This window comes from Metopolophium dirhodum, chromosome 6 (genome assembly GCF_019925205.1).
Source record: "Metopolophium dirhodum isolate CAU chromosome 6, ASM1992520v1, whole genome shotgun sequence".
In the NCBI taxonomy this organism is placed as follows: Eukaryota; Metazoa; Arthropoda; class Insecta; order Hemiptera; family Aphididae; genus Metopolophium; species Metopolophium dirhodum.
This window is the reverse complement of record NC_083565.1, coordinates 8,454,147-8,479,327: the sequence shown is the minus strand read 5'-3', so window position 1 is coordinate 8,479,327 and position 25,181 is coordinate 8,454,147. Positions and strand designations below refer to the sequence as shown.

The 25,181-nt window shown below is 33.8% G+C and overlaps 1 protein-coding gene across 4 annotated transcripts in view; it reads right to left on the bottom strand.

The window, feature by feature from the left end:
- The window catches only part of LOC132946907 (cGMP-dependent protein kinase, isozyme 2 forms cD4/T1/T3A/T3B), a 168,893-nt gene that overhangs the window by 3,292 nt on the left and 140,420 nt on the right, over window positions 1-25,181 (bottom strand). For all 4 annotated transcript variants that reach the window (XM_061017026.1, XM_061017025.1, XM_061017027.1 and 1 more), the window contains 8 exons: window positions 5,862-5,975; window positions 4,037-4,142; window positions 3,871-3,934; window positions 3,719-3,796; window positions 1,623-1,717; window positions 1,302-1,451; window positions 513-663; window positions 266-429 (listed from right to left, as the gene is read on the bottom strand). In XM_061017026.1, coding sequence (XP_060873009.1) covers window positions 266-429; window positions 513-663; window positions 1,302-1,451; window positions 1,623-1,717; window positions 3,719-3,796; window positions 3,871-3,934; window positions 4,037-4,142; window positions 5,862-5,975 — 922 coding nt within the window. The remainder of the gene's footprint in view (window positions 1-265; window positions 430-512; window positions 664-1,301; window positions 1,452-1,622; window positions 1,718-3,718; window positions 3,797-3,870; window positions 3,935-4,036; window positions 4,143-5,861; window positions 5,976-25,181) is intronic.

The window sequence follows — 25,181 nt, the reverse complement described above, 5'->3', positions numbered from 1 at the left end:
ATAACAGTAGGTATAACACAAAAATTTCAATATTTTTTTTAATGAACAAATACCTAATAAATATTATTTATCTAATTATATACTAATATAACTTCACGTTAGTAAGTATAATATATTAATATGTAATTTGATTTAGTATTGGGTTCATATCAAAAATATCAACTATAACAATCTGAATTTTCAGACACTAAATCCAGGTATATCAAATATTTTATACAATCCCACTAATACTATTTCTTTTTCAGAAATAATATTTATTATTTACCTCAGTATAGTCCATAATTCTCCACCAAGACAAGACTCCATGAGCATATACAAGTATTTTTGGTCTTTGAACGTCTTGAACAATTTAACAATGAATTCACAGTTGGCTTCTCCCATGATCTCTTTTTCTGACATGATGTGCTGTTGTTGTCTCGTCTCGACAATCTGTTAATGTGCAGATATCATAAATACTGTAGTTCACCAATTGATGAGACTAAAAATTATATATATAATATTGCACTGCTCACTTGACTCTTTTTCATTTGTTTTAGGGCAAACGATCTGGATGTGTCGCTGTTTACTTGGACGAGTTCCACACGACCGAAACCACCCACGCCCAAAGTGGCCAAGACTTGTAGGTCGGAAAGTTTTAGGTTTTGGAATTCCTTGTTTGTAGAGCTATTAACATTTCACAATTAGATCATAAAGAAATATAAATGACAAAATTGCATTTACATGGTAGCACTATCTACTAATATGTATAAACAATTAACATATAGCAATATGTACGGATGAAAATTAAATTGTATATATATATTATTAAAACATTTAGTATAACGAAGAAATATATGTCATGCAACATGCATAATAATATTCTATAGTGTTTTGTTATATATTTTGTACTCGAAGTACTTTCACGAAAAAAAGTGAAGAAAATACCAACTACACGTAATCATATTTTACTATTGAGCTTACCAAGAGCCTAGGACAAGTGCATGTAAGTGAAAATGACGAACATTAGGTAAACGCATGTATTAAATATTTAAAAATGATTGGTACAATGTGTTTGGAAGACATTATCCTAACCTCCTAACCACCGTTTGTAATAATAATAATTAATAACATAATGTTTGCAATGACTCGTATTTATAATAATGTATAAATGTATTTTTACAGTATGACGATTGTTATCGATATCCATATAATAGTACATTGTTCGTAGGCAGAAAAACAATAACCTAGATACGATAATGAGGTGGCGGAGCGATAGTCTAAAAATATAATAATATGATTATGATAATCTCAATAATTATTACCTCATTCGTCCCAAGACATCGTCGTCTTTGTATCTGGTGCGTATCTCGTCTAGTCCGGCAATCAGTTGGTTGAATGTCTCCCGGTCTATGACCAAACACGACACGCCGTCGGGGTCGCACGCGATTATGTTCGCGGTACGCAAGTCATCGCTGCAAAAAAATTGTCCGATAAATATCATCATCGTTTTCGTCGTTATCGACAAGTTGACTACGACGTTTTTATATAATATACGAGGACATTTCCGCCGCCGCAGCCAAGTCGAGCGCAAGTGAACACGATGGTTAACGGTGGCGTGTCTAAGTATGCATAAATGTACGTACCCTTGTAACGCTTTTTCGCCGAAAAAGTCACCCTTTTGCAGGGTCCTGATGTACTTGTCTTCGGCGTTGTTCGATTGTTTTATGGTGACTTTAACCTATTTTCGAGGGACAAAACACACGGGTTATCATTCGTCGATATATAATATTATAACAAAATTGCGACTTAAGGTCTGCCGGGGGCAACTAGACCAATATTTTTGGTGGTGCACAAATTGTAAAGGATTTCCAGACACTCATCAGTCACACCAGGCCCCATAAATTATGATTAAGTATATAATAAGTAATAACTACATATCTGTGTCCTATTCTATACAACATTAAAATATAATCTAAAGATTATTTCATATTATTGTATATTTAGGTATACTCCATAATATACACTTTGTACAATACCTATAACGTTTTTGTATTTATTGATAATTTTTACTTCAAAATTTATCAAAATGTAATAGAAAGATTCAATTTTTGGGGGTGCACAAGTCCCCTGTGCTGCTGTGCACCGCCACCCGCGCCTAAACCTACCAATGGGCGTAACACGGGCATTTCTTGTCTCCGACTTACAAGTGCGTAACATAACAAATTTATGCTCAGCACATAACAGTTAACTTCGTTATTTTAAAAATTAAAGTGAATCGACCTTTTATGAAACTTGATAGTATAAACGTTATCTTTGTTCGTATGAAGGTTTTATACGATAATTCAGTTTTTAAGTAAATTATGAGAAATTTTAATTTACAATATAATATTATACACACAAAATTTTCTAAAAAATTGAACTGTCGTAAAAAAAACCCACATAAGTACAAACACAGAAAATGTTCTAACCATCAAGTTTCATAATAAGTTGATTCACTCTTATTTTTGAACTATAACGAAGCTAAACGTGATCTGCTGAGCGTAAGTTTGCTAATCATATTACGCACTTGTAAGACGGAGACAACAAATGCGTGTATAATGTCCTCTTATACTGGATGACAAAAATCAAGAAGAGAATAGTGATGTTGTTTTTAATAGTGAAAGCACATTAACTACATTAAAAGTAAGAAAACGTAAAAAGCAATTTGATGATATAGTGGAAGATGAGCCAATAATTAAACAAATATAATACAAATTTATAGTTTGAGTTTATAATGTTGTAACGGACGGTGTAGTAATAAATAACACGAGAAAAGATTTATGTTATGTAGGTATGTATTACAACACTATCGACTTTGTGCTGCCTATTAGTGCTGTTCTTGGTGTATAATCTTTACATAGTACATTAGTACTTAATGCATACTTTGACATTAGGTAGCATACAAATGTTTAAAACATTTTTAATGACAAACGTAAGATTATTTTCCCTAAAGGTTTTAGATAGAAATATAAATATTCTGATCCTTATCAAATAACATACCTATTAAAACAATAATAATAATAATGTATTTTGAAAAATATAAAAATTTTGTGGAGCAATTTAGTTCCCAAATGCCCTCGACCATACATTTTATTTAAAAGCATATAAATTCGTATACCTACCAATTACCAGAGGGCAAGTGTTGAAAGGAGTTAATTTTTTAATTTTTCTGTTACATTTTTATCCTTTATTATTTTCTTTCTTTCTTTAGAATACTGGGTTTAAATTAACGGAAAAATGGTGGTGAGCGGAGAGGGGGCGATCAGTGATTTATATATATTTTCATACATATTATATTATATTCATAGACTTATTTATATGTCTATGGTTATATATATTAGAGGATTAAAGGGCTGGTCTTATCCATTTTTCTAGGACGAACTAATTCTGACGGTTCTTGAAGGATTAGTTAGGAGCGAACCGCTTGTCTTAATGAACTAAGGGCTGGAATTAGGGAGGGGGCTCGAGTCCCGGGTCCCCCAAAAGGTTCAAGTAATAACAGGCCCCCACAAAATAAATACCTTTTGCAGTAAGTTTGTTAATCTAATATGGACCCTGGGGCCTCTACAACCAGGGTGGTAATACTCTAAATCAGGTCCTGGTGCCACCACACGTATAATATAATAGATTATAATATTATTAATATCATAGTATACACATAAATGTCGGGGAGAAGAGTTAAAAAAATTATTTTATATACCTTTCCTTTGTTGATTATGAAGAATGTGTCTCCCCGAGCACCTTGTCGGATTATGTAGTCTCCAGCATTGTAAAACGTCTGAAAAATGTAAAAACAAAATAATAAAACATGTACCTACTTCATATAAATGTATATAATAATTTTTTTTTTACCTCTTCCAAAACGTCCGAAATCTTTATAAGTGTTTCTTCGGGCAGGTCTTTGAATATCGGAACGCTGAAAACATTACATAAATGTGAACGCAATCGGTTATTATTAGTTGGAAACACGACCTTTTTACGGTTGGGAAAATGGGGAGACTGAAGTACAAAATCTTACCTCTTGAGGAAATCTGTATATTCCGTTTGCCTTATGAGACCAGTCCTCATCATAATTGTCTGGAAGCATTGTCGTTCGATCGCCCATAGCTTACAGTCCGTAGCAGCTGGGAAAAGAAAAATGTACGAATTAACTATTGACGTCAAGTGTTATGATATAAACTATAAAGATTATGTATTTGCTACAATTATAATATTGTTATAGAAAAGAAACAAAATTATTAATAGAAACAAATTTTGTTTTACACAACGTGAGGAAGAAGATAAATGCCGTTCCGTTATCTGCATTTACTAACAACCAATAAAAAAATTCATAAACATAAAACGTCACCGTGATCAGAGGTGTGTACAACTGATGAAAAACACGAGTCCACATGACTGTGAAAGCGAAGTCCGTACTGGACTCGTGTGTTTGTCATTCATCTAATATGTATATTATTGAATGGCGTGGCCAATGATCAAAACAAACATAACGAAAACAATTAGCCAGGCGTTTAATTATGCCAATTGAAATGATTTAGCAATGTATTGCTGATGATGTATTATAATGTGATCATGGGCCGATCGCCGATGAGAATATATAGCACTTGGTAAAATATATTTTACCAAAGTACCTAATATTATATTATGAAATATATTTTAAAATATTAATGGTATAATTTATAAAATTTATAAAAATTCAACAATAAAAAACGTACATTTTTTTATTAGTAAATAAATATACACACTCTACATAATTATAATTAGAGTTCAGATTTATATACACAAAAAATCAAGAAATATTTGGTAAAAATTTCATTTTTATAAAAAGGATTCACTGTTTCTAATTACTAGGTTATACCTATAATTATACCATATGTTACCTAGGTACCTATACAAAGTTACAGACATTTTTTATTTATTATTATACAATTAAGTAAAAATGCAAAAATAAAATTTCTAATACCTATGTAGTATAATTGACCAATTAAAATGTTTTTTAAGAAAGTGAAATTGTGCACTATCGCACAAACTGTACTAACAGTACAACTGTATTTATTATCGTTAAATTTAAAAGCTTTGCAGAGAATATTAATTCTCATATATCTAAATATTATATTAAATAATTATTAGTTTGTTTAAAATCAGCATTTTCTTATAAGTATTTGATACCTAGATAGTAGGTAAATTAACAAAAATTTTCAACAATTCTGTAGAATTATGTTTTTTCTATTGATAGTAAATTATGAAAATATAATAGTGGTTGCCACTTAAAAATCGAAAGTAGATACCTCATTCTTGGAAACTTTCAAATGTTAAATATTTTGAAAATACCAACTAAAATATGTGGATAAGTATTGTGGCCTAAAACAACCGGAAAAAAATTACAAACAATATATTCATAAGTAGCTGAAAACTGAAAAGAAAACTGAAGGCCTTACGCATACAGAGCACTCTGTATATCATACAGTATGTGTATACAACTATACAAGTGTGGTTTGAATGGTTTGATTCTATTACATAATAAGTGGTGGGGCTTGCCCCGAACCTACTTGAGAATCAGTTAAATTAAAAGAGTAGTCGAATAGAGCGTGTAATAACTTGGGCCGGGAATTAGGGATTTTTAAATACAATCGTAAAATTGACTCAATTATGAATTAAAATGTATAGGTTTTTTCCATTGTTATATTATTAACTTTCCTCTAAAATTAAGGAAATTAATTACCCATCTAAAGATAGAAACTTATCATTACCGATGACAACAGTGTTTGGTTTAATACATAAGTTGTTCGTGTGCGTTTATAATTTTTTCTAAGTACAAAAATAATAAAATAAGGATACCATACCTTTAATAGTGGCAGTACGCTTGCAGTTGTATAAAATAGCCAACTCTCCGAACACTTTTCCGGAGGTCATAGTACTAAGATATTTATTTTCTCTGCTCACCTCCACTCGTCCCTCTGAAAATAAAATACACAAATACATTAGTTTATAGGTACAAATAGTATAAATAGTTGATGACACTTATTATATAGGTACAACCTGCAACGTGAGAAATAACACAACATAATATAATTTGGCGTACAATTTGGGCGTGAAAACAAAGTTTTAACTGTACAATGTTATTTTTAAGTGTACCTCTATCATCGTCGTTATTAGTTTAAGTCACCATCGTAAATATGACTGGATAAATATAACATTTAACACAAAATGCGACCGTCAAATCGAAGGAAAAAATACTAAAATATGGTGCTCGAGATGAAAAATTATTACGTATACGTATATGTAATTATTTTTTTTTTTAGCATTATCCGTGTACTCCAGAACATACCGTCGCGGCCTTCTTCTCAAAGTAATAATAATAATAATAATAATAATAATAATGGTAATTCAAGTGATTCAACGTTGAACGTGTATGAAAATAATAAAAACGTTTCATGTGGAGTTAACGCACTGAAAAAAACTACACGCTTGACCTTATTTTTACGACACACACAACGTGACGGAGACGATATCAAAACCTGCAGAGTATAAAACATATTATATTATATGATGTTATATTATACATGTACGTAACAGGTGCAATTTGTTGCTGTTTCGAATTGTGTAAAATGGAGCGCGCGATGCGGTCAGCTTCACACACTGCACACACGAACCTGGCTCGATCGTGGCCTCGTTGCGACACGTCGTATCCTCTCCGTAATAATATAATGTAGGACATGGTTTGGCTGGCGAAATTATAATTTCAGAAGAGACACTACGGTGATAATTACAGAGTCGTCTTCGATATACGCGAACGAAAGCGTTAAGCGTACCTATAATACTGACAGTTTGCTGATGCATCTCTAGAGGAAACTTGCGTCACATATATAGACCGGCCCAGAAAACCGACGGACCTGCACACTATGGTGCTGCGTGCAGTATCGTGCTATTCCTCCACGGACTAAGCCACTGGGAACGTGTGTGGGGGGGGGGGGGTGCTTGGGGGGCTGAAATCTTCGAAGAACTCATCGCGCAGGCCACGACCACAGACTCCGCGCTACATAAACTCTCGTTTCCGCATAAAGAGGACGTGGCTAATACAAATACTCCAGACCTTCAGACTGGAATCACCGCATGATCACTAAGTCTATCCACATCATTTTTATTATTATTCTTTTTATTATTGTAATAAGTCTTTACTCTTCAATAAGAACCACGGACTAAGATATAATGGACTGGAATTGACATGGTCGGCGAGGGCTGGGAGACGGCCACCAAAAGGTTCCTCACATTGGGGACCGAATGTTTTCAGCGCTACCGGTGGATTTATTTGGCTTCACATTTTGTTCATTTAGGCCGTGTTCTATACAGTCGGCGTTGTAAGCTCTCAGTCCCCGTGGCGAACCCTCGCACTTGCCTCTTGTACATACATTCGTGGCCACTGATAAGCTGCTCGTTTCCAGTCCATTATATCTTAGTCCGCGAGAAGAACCTTTCAAATCTTTTTATCTTTATCAACTATTTTCGCTGTACACGTAAACGTTTAAATCCATACATGCAATAGCATAAATACGCATAAATAAATATACAGGAAGTCGAATAGTCACACTGTTATATCTGAGCATCTGACCTCCCCGATAATTATAAACACCCGTATTGCACAATATTACTATTTAATATATGCGAATTGGAGAAATAAATTTGCACGTTTGGCGTGCTTAATCGACGCGCGAGGTCCGAGACTTAATTTGCAATGTACACACAACATATAACATAATATTGTTGTCTCGTCTAGTCGTATAGCCGTCTAGGAGTATATTGGACGTCCCCTCACTCAATCAATGGATATGCCTGTAGTTTTGTATATTATAATACATGTTTATTAATACTTTCAGGTAATCACCGTATGTGCTTGTATGTGCATCGAGTCTCGTACTATATAGGTAAAAACTACAAAGTGCACGCGCAGTGTGCCTCCACGTATTATGGACATGTCATCCCGTATACGAAAGAATTAATCATTTACCGGCCAAAATTCTTTCCCGTCGACATATTATACGCGTATAGAGAGTAATATTATATTGATATACGCAACGGCAGCTTTTTTTTTTATATACTTGTACAATTCACCGTTTATTGGACGTGAGTTACTTGGGTTGATTGAAACGGGATAGATATTTCGGCCAGTATATTATAATATCATGTGGACGACCCGAGCGAGTATAATGGTTCGTCGTCGGACTAAACGAATTTATGTGTATTTATATATATATATAATACACTATACACAGCCGCAGCAATTATACCATAATATGCGCCCAGTGGTAATGGCCCAGCAGTAGAAGTAGCATCAGTTAACGCCTTCAATCAATGCAGTTAAGGTTGTCGCGCGCCTTACCAATAATAATAATAATAATATGGTACTCCAACAGTAAATAATATTTTAACGTTCATATTATGATATTCTATGCGACTATGGTATATAAAACATATGACCTTTCGGCGTTCTATGCCAGTTACGCTGCTGGGCCAAGTTGTTCTTTATATTATATTATATTGTATAATAGAATATTATTCACTAGTCCGTTGCGTAAAACTTTAACAAGGAACTGCAAGATGAGGGTTTACGTCATAATGTATATTGTATTACACTATTATGTGTGTACACTGTTCAGTGTACGTTACCCCCCCTAAGGACGATCCCTACTGCAAGATCAGCAGCCCGGGCTAGACACTAGTAGTCCTGGTGAATCCTAAAGATAACTACGAAAAAACTAGACATTTTTTCGGCTGCATAGCAAAACAATGAATCATGTGCCGGGACCACAAATAGTCTGGTTGTTGTCGTGTTTCTGTTTTTAAGACAATATAGATTGTCTCTGTCTTTATTGGGAAAAGTTGAGTTTATGATATGTTTTGTTTTCTTGCCCTATGTGGACCCGGCAATAGATATATTTTTATGCTGTCTATGGCACGTTCAGGTCGCGATAGGCTTTCTGGCATTCAGAATTCGAAGTCAATATGAGACATTTCATAACAATTTTATTTATAAAGAATAAAGATGGGTTCTAAATACTAATGCAACAATAGGGCAGACAAAATTGGAATAAGTAAAAATTAATCATATAATATCATATGAAATTTAAAAAAATCCATCAATTATAGATGCTATGGTAACGTAATTATATTATGCAACGGTTGCTAGGGCTCCAACGGCTAACCTAAATGTACTGACAACGAAATCGGCCAAAAAACATGTTCAGGAGGTCTAATAATCCTAGTTTTAGAACTACCATTTTAAGATGTCTCTATCACATAAATTCTTACTTAATCTCTATTCACATAAATTTTCAAACATATTACATGATCGTTGCCCATTTGATAATAATAACAATCGACGTAACGTCAATACAATAGGTTTATAAGATATTATATTTATGTTTTATTGTTTATAATTTTAAGACAATATATCTAATTTTATATTATTTTATCGTTGACTGTTTAATAAGGAAAATTATAAGTAACAAATTTGAATTAATAAAAAAAATATGACAACAATTTAAATAAAACAGCAAGACATCATAGATTATATATAATATATATTTTAATATTTTTAATTGGTATATGTGGTACTCCCCGAAAAAAAAAAATTAAAAAAATCAAGACATTTTTACAGCGGGAAGAAACTATTAGCCATGCAACTTTTCGTATAAAATGAATTCGCAACAATATGTGCGCACGAAATTAATCCAAGTACGACTGTCCAAGATTAAGGGATATTATCACATTTTTAATGTCGTAAAAGTAAATTTTATGTCCTAAAAGTAAGTACTTTCAAAATCTGACAGGCGAGTGGCGACAAAACGAATCCCGACATTACAATGAATATGATACATAAAAATGCTGTGGCCATATTGTGGTAAGCTATATTATACAATCATGGGTAGGTATATTTTAAATTAAAAATAAAAACATTCTCATGTTTTCCGCAATAAAAATATTCTTATGTTTTCCGCGATAAAAAAAATAAATGAATCGACAGACGCTGTAATTTATGTCATATCATCATCGTCACTCCGGTCCAAACTCGTTTAGACTGTTACCAAATAGTTTACGCCTTTATGGGATAATAAACCACGTATAATATACTACACCGATGACCGTGATTCGCACAGATCTGTTTGGCAACGCGTTTCTACGTAAAATGACGAACGACAGTTTATTCTATTCTGTTCACTTCGCCACCATATATCATTGAAAATGATTGATAACTTATTCATCACCGACGCGACGAGGCGAGTGATTCATTAATTTTTTTCCAATTCGATATTTTTGACACGTTTGATTTTGGAAACCATGTACCGTTATATTGTAGAGCGATTATTATAATTTATGGCATCTGTTTGGTTTACACTCTAAAATGCTTAAAATCTCTAAGCATGTGGACAATTTGTTATTTTAATCATAAAATATTTCCTCAAGCACTCGAAGAGACAATGTTATGATTAAAACACGTAAGTATTTTAAAGTTTATAATATGCGGGAGGAGGATACATGATCTAATAAATCGGGCAAGTAACAATATTACTAAGTGATGAGTATGATGACGGGGTACGAAGGTATGTTTACAAAGTTACGTGACTTGTGCGAAGTATTGTTTATAAACACACACTTTCCAACAGGAGTTGTTGTTGTCAAGTTTGGCTAGAATTCGGGAATACTTAAAATTTGTATTATTCCACGAACCGATAACGGAGTGAAAGCAGCCGCAACTAAACGACAACAATAATAATAATAATAATAATAATAATATAATGTTATGCGCCCTTGTAACGAGTCGGTTTTTCCACGGGTTATCATGTGTGTACGATATCTGGACCGATCCCGCCGCCGCCGCACGACCGAGACACACACTATCCACAAACTGGCACGCGGACACAATCGTGTAATATTGCCACACAACGAATAAACAAATTGAATAATGAACGGTAATAAAAAAAAAAAAAGGAGAAGGAAAAAACCTACATAACAATAATAATTTATAATATAAAATAATTGAACCGTATTTCAAATCAGTTGTCCGTTCTCTATCCGTCCCGTAGACCGTATTATATTATTATAGTAATATTACGTAGGTACTTAATATTATTGTTACCACCATTACACCACCGCACGCGTGTGAAAAAAAAAATAAAACGTTTTTATTTTTTTCAATAATATGAAATTCTTCGTTTATCTCATCGCCCTTCTCCGATTACTCTATACCAACACACTACAACACCAACTGCTGCGTTACGCCGTTCGTCCGGGATTTTTGAACAAACGGCACTAAAACCAAGTATCATTTCTTTCTTTTTACACGATACCCAGTAAGCATAATAATATTATTAAAACATAATGAAGCGATGAGAATTAATATAATCACGCCACGGCCGTGTGTATTATACATGGCGGACTCTACACAGAACATACCACAGCAGGTACGCACAACGGGCGGCGCACTACAAAAATAGCGCTGTCGAAATCCTGCGCGAGTGCGCAACACTACTCATAATAAATACAAACATTATACATAATGATATTATTATTATTATTATTATTATTATTATTATACTACATCTAGTATAGTAATATTATCATAATATGTACCTGCACAAAACAACGGTGCAAATCCCACGTGTGTTTTAGCTCATTAGCAACTCTATAAATTATACCGCCGAACATAATATGTTACGGCAACCACCGCGCCACACAAGCGCCGTTATTATTTTCAATATTATCATTGCTGTTGTTTAATATTATTGTTTTGTTATTTTTTGATATTACAAAACAGGCCGACGTGACCGAACGCGGTCGCCAACACTCGAATTGTATAACGATACAAAAAGTTCAGAGGTAAATAACAATAATATCGATAAAGCGACGGACGAAAGTCGTGAACGGCAGGGCGGTTCTCTCATATTATTAGCAAAACGCTCATTGGTAAAACGTTAGTTATATTATACATGTGTGTCCAGTGTCAAGTGTGTCACCCGTGTGACTGTATATAATTTTGTATACACGTCACTTATTATGTAGTTACTATATTGCGTTGCGTAATGTTACGATACAGAATTCAGGCGGAAACAATTGCTTGTGTTCGTATCAAGTTATAACTTACTACCTAACACAGTGCAAAACTGAACAAGAAATTGGAAACTTTAAGCGGGCGTAATAAATTATTATGTAAATACAAAATATCACATTGCGTTAACAGCAGTCACACTGCCGACGAGTAATGTCGCATATTGCGTTATACTTTGATAAAAAAAAAAAAAATAATAATAATTAAAAAATACGCACGGTGACAAATCCGTGTTACGGTACACGCGGTTTCACAAAATTAGTCATCGCAACTCAAGGCATGACGATTCCGATTTCCATCGGGGAGCCGGTGTAGGTCTAAGGCGACGACTCGAACAGCCTCCGTATGGATCTATACCGGCCTCTGTGAATGAAAGAAATTCCGAAACCGTAACGAAATTTTCAATGATTCAGGTCTTCCACCAGTGTTTTTTGATGAGCGGGCGGAGGACTAGTGATTAAGTGATTAGGACAAACTAAACACGGCGCAAAAACTAAGAGATACACATCACGATCGATAGATGCGTATTTCATCCTATCATCATTTTAACCTATAAGTTTGCGAGTGATTGTAGAGAATTGATTTACTCTCTGCCGATTAAAGAGTTTGCCATCGAAATCGATATGGGAGTATGACGCGTTAAGCAATATACTCCAATACTCTGTCCAGCGAAAGAACACGTCCAGACCCAAAGAAAATCGGGTTTTCTGCACATCCCCACGTGACACCCTGCCAAAGCGGAATCGGTCTCGATAGCCGGGTGTCGAGTGTGGGTGCGCAGAATCGGCGTGTTCTTTTGCTGTACTGGGTAAAATATAATACTCGTGTTTGGCCCATGACGATCGCAGTTATTACAGTAATAGTCCATATAATATAATATGAATTTACTTAATGATTTATAAATAACATAAGACATAAGCCGGCTATTGGCAACAATGCCAATAATATATAATTTTACGAATAGTACGAATATGAATATGTACTTTAAAATTAAAATCTCCCATATAGTAATATTCAAATGTTATGGAATAAATTGATATAATCCCCAAATTTATTACGACTATTGTCAATTGATAATTAATTCTGCTGAATGTTATTATTAATACGACATCGGTACATCATAACATTATTATCGATCACCACCTTTTCATCGCGCAGCTACTACACCTTTGAAAATGATCATTTTGTCGTTTATTTACCTCGTCGTTTTTTCCCATTCCCGTGTCAATTTTTACCGATTACCCACTTGTTACCCAACAATCATTATTTTGGTTATTCGTCGGCCAAAGCATAATATTATTGAACAGGTATGCCGAGTTGGAAGCCCCAAAAATCCTACACACCATCAAACAAGTTGTGTCTATATTATATTCGTGTACGACCCGCAGAATGATAACAATATCAATGTCAGCGAGACGCAGACACGGGGACTGATGACGACTGTGCTCAAGAACGTCGCCACCGGTATAGTGACGATCAGGTCATCGATCTCGGCGGCGTTATTTTCGGATTCTATTGTCGTACGCGCAAAATGTACAACCGCGGCGGGCGGCGTGTCCGATTTGCGAACGAGTGAAGCGACGACGATGGCCCCCGCGTGTACAGGTAACAGCCATTATATTATATATATTATTATTATTATCACTGTCATCGTCGAATGCGATTACGACAGCGGATAACGGTTTTCGGCCGCCACCGACGACGATCTCTCGCTGCAGCTGTAGCCTAGACGACGATGATGGCAAATAATTCGGGAAACAAACAGTACGTGTAATATTGTTCGTTGATTTTTAAATAGTCCATTTATTTAAATTCAACCATTATGATATATTATATAATAAGTAAGAACCATGTGACCCATCATATTATACTACTGGAATATTTACGCTTTCAAAACGTTCACGAATGTCACGACCATGTGTATGGGGAAGATCTCTAACTAATAGTATTTTAATTAACTGTTTACCCGAACGTCACCCGAATCACGTCTTATCGTATATTTGGTTACTCTTACTAATACTATTACTATAATAGTAAAATATTAACGCTGGGACAAGGCCGATGGTAAAATGTATAAAAAGTTGACATTTAATGACATGGAGACCCCTATAATTCTTAAACATTGCCTACAATCGTAAATTGAGATGGTAATTATTTTAGATGTATAGTTTATATTCTTATATAATACAGTTGTACGGAAAGGGGAGCGCCACGTTCCTGTCAATTCGGAAGAAGGGCGCGTACTCGAAAAGGTTTTGAACCACTGGTCATACTAAAACAACCGAACCATTACACAAAAAAATATACAACCAACGTTTAAAATAAATGCAAATTGGATAATTTGTGATCTTGATTATCATAAACTACGAGAAGTCTGATGTAAAACAAACCAATTAAAACCACGATGAAGTATTGCCCGAGGATGGCAACACGATAATATACGAAAAATATCCATTGCAGTTCGGTATTACACGTCGGATCGCAGTGGCGTGATTAGGAATTAAACAGGAAAAACCGTACAGACGTGAGTAGGCAAACACAGACTGGATTATTGTTACATAAACGCAAGTCCTGCGCCGGCCGGATATATCGGTGTCGGTGGATATGTCGTAATCGCGCTTTTCGAGGCATATTTCCTCACACACGTAACCAAAAATATAAATTTATTGTTTTCAAACGAATTCGAACTCTCTGTTATTGCCATAACATATTGTATTATATTATAGTGTACGGTTTGCGCGAGCGCGTTTGTTGACCTCATCGCCGTGAAATCGTTCGAGCGGGAGACATTAACGCCTCCGCCGCTTCCCGAGACGCCACCGGCGGCGGCCCAGGCCCTGATTGGAAGAGAAAGAAGAAGCATAGCGAGCGCCCCAGTTTCAAATTAAAATATCGTTATTGTTTTAACGCGAATATCGCGATGTTTCAAGACGGTTGTAGACACGTATACAGACGGATACGGTGCGGTGCGACCGCCACGGAAAATTCCAACGGAGGTACGAAACGGCAAAAATAATAATTAATAATAACAATAATGTATACGAAGACGATAATAAGACAATAATCAAATTTAATGGTACCTTGTTCGTTGCCCGACCACTGTTTAGGTCTGTTCTCTCGGCGATCGCGCGTCTCGGAAACAATAGCCGCGCGCGAAATAATAATTATAATGATTATATCTAATAAGTTATAAGTTAAGTACGCTATGGTAATAATAATTGTAAATGGGTTTGATTTCAGTACGGAAATCTTTTTCTAGTATCAAACGTGCATACATACATACCTCGTAAATTAATTGTATGCGTTAAAAAAAACGCATGTTTTCCAATATTACTCAATGTGCGGACTGCGAATCGAAACCCATAATATTATTATTAAGCCATTAAGGTTGTATTTTTTTTTTAAACAATCACGTTTTGCAATAAAATTAATAATGAAAAAAATGAAAACGGCGAAAAGCGGTTAAAAGCTTACAAATATTTTTTTAATTTTGTATTTATGGGTTGTACACATATGGGTGTGAACGCCACGAACAGGTACTACCGGTTGCACGACGACGCAGCACATACACACTGCAGTTCTCCGATCATTTATCTTGTTATCGTATAATATTATACTATTATCATAATTTATCAGTTATCTATACTTAGGCTCACTCTACACGTGCGCATAGTTTCGTGTTAAATGTTATTATGTACATATTTTGCGACAGACATAACAATATCACTGTCTCAGTAATATTGTTATGTGCCCAGGAATGTGTCCTGCGCGTTTCCATGCGCATTACACAAAAAAACAATATAAAAATTATGATTCATGTCCGGGTCAATGTTAAACGTGGTAAATACAGTATTTTGCGGCTAGAAATCTGGTCGAACGCCACGCGTGTCGATCGATATTGCATTTAAATGACGGCAAGTGGTCTAAAATAAATATTATATACGTCATAATATATTTTACCGTCAGCGGGAGATAGTGTAATACAAAATATTATTACAATAAATTTATAACTGTAAACCGGCGGGACGATTATAGTACAACGAGGTGTGTGCGGCGGCATCGTTATGGTGTGTTAGGCGATTATCGGTGACGATTTTTTTTTTCTCTTGATCATTTGATAGTTTTTAAATTTGTAACGGTTGTAGAATGTAGTTGGATTGTTGGAGATACCAATAATTTTATCGCAGCAGCTGTTTTTATTCGAACGATAATAGTAAAAACTTGCCCGACTATAAATAATAATGTAGGCGAGCGACACCACAATGGCCCGTTAAAGGTATCGATTAATTATTATTATTATTGCTATAACAATATTTAAATAATCTTATAAAATCATTATAATACACATAATAATATACAAATCACTTCCTTAAAGTTTACGTCACAAGTCACACCGATTATCGTGACGAAGGTTAACCACTTTGACGGGGAAAAGTTATTAATACATTTCTGGAGGATTTTCGATTTATATTTATATAATACAAACCACGTTAAACACTAATATTGTCTTCTTGACTTGTGGGAATCTATCTTTGGTGGTGTAATATAATAAAATAAAAATGTGGGGAGAAATTCTTGTTTGCAATAATATCAATTTTGATTAACACACGGTTGGGACTTTGGGACGGAATTAATTATTATTTATTACAGAGACACACGATTATCGCGTACGTATTATCATATACTATAATATTAAATTACACGGACAAAACGCATTAACGCGCAACAACACTCTCCAGGTGTATATTAATATTATTACACTGATATTATAAATTATAAAATGTGTTTGGAGTGTAATGTTTCAATCGTGAGATACCAATAATAATAATAATAATAATAGTAATATTACCACGGTAATATATGAAAGCGCACGCGTTTTGACGTCTTTAAAATTATTGAGATGGTGATTTTAAAACGAAACGTCACGAAATTGCGATAACGTTAATTATATTATTTTATGAATATTATAAACAAACCGCACACGCCACCCCATATATGTGTATCTGGATAATATGCGCATTAATAATATATTTTCTAGAGCGGTCGAGTGTGACGATAACGCCGGTTTTCTAAAATATTAGCCATATTGTGCGCTGGCAGTTCGTCTATTTTTAAATTAAAAACGCAATTTAGGCACGCTTAGAATTAAACGACAAGTTCCATTCAAAACAGTTTATAATTTATTTGATGGACATTTAAATGATGTTTGGCGATTGTGTGTGCAACCCGGCATCATAATTTTGAGGTATGTGCTTGATGACCGGACAGTACCGCAGTGACCGCACGCGCGCGCGAACTTGAATTCTGGCTGAAGTAAACAATAAGCACACAAGAGGCGGGCGGGGGGCACAGAAGAGTGCACCACACCGAACGCCGTGGACGACCGATTGTTTTTCTCACCCACACACTTTCACTGAAATCAACTAATTATTGCCGAGGCCGGACGTGGCGATTTCACGAGTCGTACACGATGACGACGGCGGTCAGTGTTGTAGGAGTAGATCTCATCAATGAACGTGTTTTTGTTGGTCATAGACTGTCGTGGTGGTTACGAATAAAAATATTATATACGATAGTACCTATTGAATGGGTCGTTTTGTTGTCGCGAGGCGGGGCGGGATCAAACGGACGAGTAAAAAAAAAAAAAAAAAGAAGCAATAAAAATAAACAGTGTCATTGCCGTTGAGCGGATACACTGAACCCGAGAAACGTATTTATTAGGACATCCCGCGAGCACAGAGACGGGTTTTTATTCCTATTCCTATTATTATTGTTATCAATTTAATTACGACATATTTTCTTCTAGGGCTCACGAACGGGAGAGAGCGTCGGCAGTTATGCATGATAATATGATATCCGGGAGCAGAAAGACCGTGTTTTAACAGTAGTAGTAGGTACCGAATGCGCCACCGTACATAGGAATCGTAACGATGACATACGTAGGTGATTTTTTTTATCAATTGTGTGCGGTCCACAGATGACAAAAATGCTAACCACGTCGTGCCGAGTTTGCGTAAAAACGATTCTTGCGTCTGTTTGCTAAAAATATTATAATATGATAACTATAAATGCATGTATGACTTAAGCAAGAAATCATAATCATGCAGAATAATATTACAATGACTCGCGACGGCCCGACCACGTGTTCCAGAGAACCTGGTAATTACGTTTATAATAAACACGTTAACAGAAATCATCTCGATCCATACTTGTGATTATAGGAGACAAATTAATATCGCATAATATACAAATGTTTGATATTAATATATTATAAGTGCAAAAAATGACATAAATGTTTTATTAACTAATAAGAAATAACGCGGCCAATAAACATGATATTGATATTATTCGCTGCGGACAAGCCACTGTTGACAATAACAATTATCGTATAGGTAGCTGTATTTTTTATTTTTCAATCGAACGAGGACACGAGTCATATGTTGGTTATGAGTTTATAACTTATGACCAAGTATTGACTCGGCAAAGCGGTTTTTGTAGTTGTCACGATTTCGACTGAATTAAAAAAAAAAAAACTAAAAAAGAACCGTAGGCATAACGCCATAACATCAGATCTCATTTGACAGTGGTTATTTATTTGACATCGCAAAAGCGCTGTCAGCTCTGTCTCACCTCGTGTAAAAATCGTATCTATAAAAATATGTAACACATAATATATATATAAATAAATGTAAATATATATATATATATGTGTGTGTAGGTACATAAATATTATACAGTGATTTCAATGGAGTTTTTAAAAATTACAAAATTTTAATAAACTAATATAAATCATAATGATTTAAAATCATTATGACCCCCTAAAAAAACTATATATCTTTAAAACCTTTTTTCCCATGGTATCCGCAGGATTTTAAACCTATTATATGATGAACTATGTATCGTTAATCGTTATAGTATTTACTTAAAGTAAAATAACTAGTAAATTAAATGTATAAGCATCAAAGTTTAGAAAAAATTATCTCTTGGTGATTTTACATTAAAAAAGTGTGGTTCTCATTAAATTAAATTCGTAAGGTAGAACAACCCTTAAATTGTATAAAAAACTAAATAATAAGAGACTTAGGGGATTTTGGGAGTCAGATAAACTTATTCATTTTAAAGATATTTTATGAAATAATGTTATTTAGAAATCTTTGAAATATTATATTAGTTGTTAATTTAATAAATGTTGTTATTTGGTTATTATAGATTTTTCACCAATACCATAGTATAAATTATTAATACTAAAATATTATAAAATACTATAATACATAGGTAAAAAGTGGCAATATACGAATTTGATATACTTATTAGTTATTACTATATTACTTTATCACGTACCCATGTCCATATTATTGAATAGTAATAGCCGAGCAGTATTTAAAATTTGAATTAAATGTATTTGAAATATTTTTTGTATTTTCTGATATAAAAAAAAATTTGAATTTGAATTTTATATACATTTTTTAAAGGATTTTGTATTTTTAAAATACACAAAATACAAAATTAATGATAAATGGTAATAAAATGTTTACGTATAAATGTTGTCCTACTTTTTATAGTACGGTAGTCACGATTATCTACGTCGAGTTCTTATCTATTTATAAAAAGTATTATCTCCAGGCATACAAAGCCGTACCGACCCGGGTCACTACATCTGGTATCTTGATTATATTATCTCAGTGGTGAATGACTTTATTATTTTTAAATGGGAATAATATTTCTCAATTTCGTGATTAACATAATATTTTACTTTTAAAAATATAAGTTTTTCAAATACAGTGTGTGTCACTTATTGTTAGTTTTTAAATTATAATATTTATTCTTTCAAATTCAATATATTACAATGTATTTGAAATACATGAAGCAAAATATTTTGTTCATCCCTGAGTATAGCTTCAAATTAGGTGCTATAACTATTGGGCTACTCGGATATGCTGTCAACAAACAAACGTGCATTTGGTTCCCATATTATGTAGTCTACAGTTATAATATAATATCAGCTGATACCATATCACAATCGGCAATTATATAATTCAACAATCAAGTATCGTTATTATCGTTACCATTATTACTATTATTATTATTGTTGTTGTACATAATACTTATACGTATATAATAAATTAAGATATAATACAAAATATAAACAAACAATGATGAACAATACAATGATTTCATGCAGACGTAGCACGCTTGTCAAAAAAAATATTAAAATATTAAGTTAACTGTTAACTTTCTAATATTATTTTCAACGATAAACTGTTCAGATGTCATTTAACAATGCAATAAACAAGTTAGGTTTTTTTCATTATCACAATCTTCCAATAATACAAGTCCAGGTAGGATTGAAGCAATCAGTTGTTCGGCGTTGGTGGCCTAGCATTTGGTGACAACTAATATCATAATAGTATTATATAATTATATACAAATAACTGCATAAACATAGGCGTAAGCCGCATAACTGTGCCTTTGAATTTGATAAGGGGTGCTGTTTGAGTCTCACCTAAAATTATTATACGCCTTGTTTAAGTATGAAGTAACATTTCCGAAAATCATAATTTTAATAAATTCTTTCTGTTGAGGTGACAAGGAATAATGGTGGTTTGTATGTTGATGAATCACCCTGTATATTAGACGTTGGTGTCTTTGTGGTAGCTAGTATTGCGGTGCAAATTGTGTTAAGGCATGTTTTTTTTATTATTCGAAAGCATCAACAAACGATGACTGCGCGCAGCAAAATTAGTTTGAAATGTAAATCTAACCAAAACAAAATACAAATAATGTTATTATTTTTTATTTGATATCGATTAAAAGATACAACAATTTTAACATTATATGAGCGAGAATAAAGATCTTGTAAGACAACTACAATTTTCAACCATTGTTAATTGTATAAACAAATATAAAATACAACTGTTTGTATATGGTCTTCGAATGTTCTTCCACAGGCCATCGAAAAAATTCCAAGATATTTAAATTTTGAAGAATTTCTTTCGTTTTCCCTCGTGTATATGAAATTAGTGTTATGCATAAATTAAGATGTAGCGAGGCTATGTAAATTGGGTCCGCGATAATGAGTAATGAGTATATTTTAAAATCAGAAAATTGAGTCTCGGGGAAAAAAAGGTAGTAGGTAGTCGGGTTTTGGCTTCAAACCCACTCTGAATTAACCCAGAAAAGGTAATTTGAAACCCAATTTACCAATCCCGGAGGAGGCATTGCAGTGCACAAAAATTCAAACACTGCGTTCACGGTTTTCTATTACGTCGTTTGGTTATAATATTATATTCAATTGACAATAATAAATTAGTATACTTGTAATATATTATTGTGCACTCGTTTTTTTTTTTTTTTGTTTTGGAGGACGTTTTTGCGGAGATTACACCGAACACAATTGGTTGGTTTTCCGTAAAACCTCAGCCAAGACTATCGCTTGACAATAAAACATTGTTAATTTACTTAATTACTAATCAGTAACACACCAACACACATTGTGTTCGTACTTACGGCAGTGAAAAGGGCAGGAACGCGCGCGCACGTAATTAAAAATATAATAGTACCATAATTTATTACTCATTATTTATTATTAAATTAGAATCCCGAAAAAGTGATCTATCAAAAGTTCTTACTAATTTCGGACAACACAACGTGACAGATGAGACGCTCTTGGTGAGTGTGCGAAATAATCGCGTTTCTATCGAATATTTTAGCGATAACGTCGACGGACGAAATGAAAGGTGAAAAAATTCTATATATTCATCCTAAATGGCTAAATATTATTACTGTTATTAATTGTCGTAAAATACGGAACGGTAATATCCTATTATGATGATTATCTCGGATTTAAAATGGCGCAACACAGTTGAATACAGTACATAACATACATTTACTAAATTTACCTACATTTATATAAAACTTACTGGTGTGAAATTGAAATCAACACAAATTGGTCGTGTGCCGTTTTCAACTTGTCCAGTTAACAAAAATCTAGAAACGTTTTTCGTAGACCATTCTAATATTAAGCAATATTACACGTTTGTTCTGATTATTTTTTAGATGTATCAAACGTTGTAATGCTTATTATTTTCCGTCTGTCCAACCGACCGTAAACGGCAAACGACCAAACCAATTGAGCCAAAATACCACCACGGAACCACCGACCATTGAAAGTAAATAATACAATTTATTAAAATTACAAAAAAAATTCTCACAACTGTTTTTGGACGAATACAAATCTCAGAACGAAACAAACGGTAAAATACGTACACGAGTACATTCTTTTTTATTTTAAAGATTAGCAACCGGGCATAAGACGACAGATGAGTGTGGGATCGCTTCTTGAAACTAAAAAACGGTTTTAATTACAATGGTAATTCAATATTTTTATTTTTATTATTACTTAAATGTATATTATGTAGTTAGTATTAGAGAGTATTAGTACTACAACAGCCAATATGAAATCTATTTTTACTTTATATATGCAACACCTTTTTAGTCGATACTTTTCTAATCGTGTCCCATTCACTGTTAATATATTAATATATTTAAATTTGTTGTTACCTAATAGAAAACGCGTAGGCATTGATCTTGTGCGATAATGCAAAATAGTTTATTTTAATGACCCCAAACAAGATACAATGACATTAGCACGGTACAATGATAATTATTATTTATTAGGTTACAACATATTAGCTTGAACATTTAACATTATTTATATGAATTATGTAATTTATTTTTAAAAAAATATAATGATAATAAAAGTTTATACCTATGCATTTAAAATGAAAAATTTAGAAATAAAAATTATAATTAATTGTATTGGTAAGACTTTTATGGCAGCCACTTACAAGTTGAAACGAAACTAATACATATGGAATTTAAAATTATTAGAATTCATTTAAATTATGCCCAAATTGATTGAAATTGGTATAATATTCATAAAAGCGTCGAATGTACAAACTTCAAATTGTAGAAGGAATTTCTTCTTAGGCAGTATACAGTTTAATAAAGGTAATGTTTATATGTTTATTTGATAAGAATCAATAGTATTGGTCGGCATAAAAATGTAACACACTTTTTAAGACTAGCGTAGCATTAGTTAATTAAAGTAGAGTAGGACTTCTTGAGAGAAAAAAAAAGGAGGAATGGGAACCCATTGAAACAATACGACATAAAGTCACAACAATGATTTTGATTATGCAACTCAATGATCTGAACAAGATGATAACTCTATAGATTGTTGATTGTATTCAGTTTATTTTTGACTCTCGTAATAATAAGCAACGATTGGAAAAAGACCCGGAAATATTATCTAATTGTTCAAAATAATATTAATTATTTAGTAAATCGTGTTTGAAAAAAATCTCAAATGTATAATTATAATTATGATTTTTTTATTTAAAAGTTTAAAACATTTAATACATTATTTAAGAATTTGAACGACGACATTGGAGAGAAAACGCGTGCGGTGACGACGGATACAATATTAACTACAAAAACAGATCGGTGGATAATTATATTACCTACACGATATTGTTGAAAGTTAAGCCTAATATAGCATAATATTGTATAATGTATAGTAAACGATATGTATACATTAAAAGGGCGCGGTGTCGTTTGGAGGTAAAAATCCGACCTTGATCGGCGGCCATCACGCCACCACTGTCGCCACCCCCGCCCACGTTGACAGCGACGGCAGAGATTATAAAACGAGCATTTGCAGCGGAATAGCAACTAAGTTCGCAGCTGTATTGTTTACGTGGGGGGTTTATGTTATAAACGCGCGATGAACAGAAAAGTGATGACGAAAAAGAAAACGGACGATAGAAACGTAAAAAAAAATCGCCAACGACATAGCTCGCGGCTACCGTGTCGGCGATGACGATAATAATGCGACAGCACAAATTTAACAGATTAGACTCACTGCCATCGTAAATTCAGAATTAAGTTATACAGCGGACACCGTTGACTTTATGAGAGACCGCGAAAACAACGGAGAATGCCTTTAGCCGGGGCCACGTGGACAAGTCGTGTCGTGTATACTCGTGTCCAAAAATTGAGCTTGATTCAACTGTGGATACTTCCTGGTAGATCGTGGTTAATGAATGATACCATGAATACACCGGCCAAACAAATTATACGATGATCAAAGGCACACGCCCAAAAAATCGAATCTAATCATATTTTTGTTGCATCTCCCGTCACCGCGAGGTCAGCGGCCGTTTTTATTATTTTTAATTATTTTATATTTTCATACAAGATTGCGTAAACTCGTTACTCACACACATATTTTTCGCCAATAACCTGCAGCGCGCAGAGGTTTACGTTCATATTAATATTATATTATAAATAATAACAATGTGACGTACCCACCTATTTAAAATTTCATCATTACGAACGTGTACCTACATAATAAATAACTAAATAACTATATAACTAAATAACTATACACTAAATAACTCACTCCAACGATATATTAAGAACTAATATACAGTGCCTGGAGCGGCGGGGTAGATGCGAACGAAAAGCGTCGGTGGGCGGAGGGAGAATTAAGTGAAATGATCGATTCGGATTTTTACTTCTAGGCATCGAGTATGGCTTCGCACGTGTAAATTACACCGGCGGTGACCAAACGCATTGTAGACAAAAAATAAAGAGAATTGTTCCGAGAGAGGCATAGGGCAAAAACGTGCAAACCAGTGGGCGAATATAATAATAATAATAATAACAACGATGTGTGCTTAAATAGGTACGTCACGTATCATAATAATATATTGTTGTAACTCATACATTATACTATTAAATTATATATTTTGCGGTACTCGACAGACGCCGCGCCGGTCCGAATGATAAAGCGTTTTTGTTCTCCGTGCAGCGTCCGTCATCGGTCCGGGAAACGTAAACGACGAGGTTTTCGCTGCATCGAGTAAGTATATATTATTATATCTATATATGTATAATAATAATATTATCATCGAACTGAACGCCGACGACTATCAGTCCTCGCACAATCCCACATAATAATATAATATGTGGTGGTTGTAATCGAAATTAAATGACG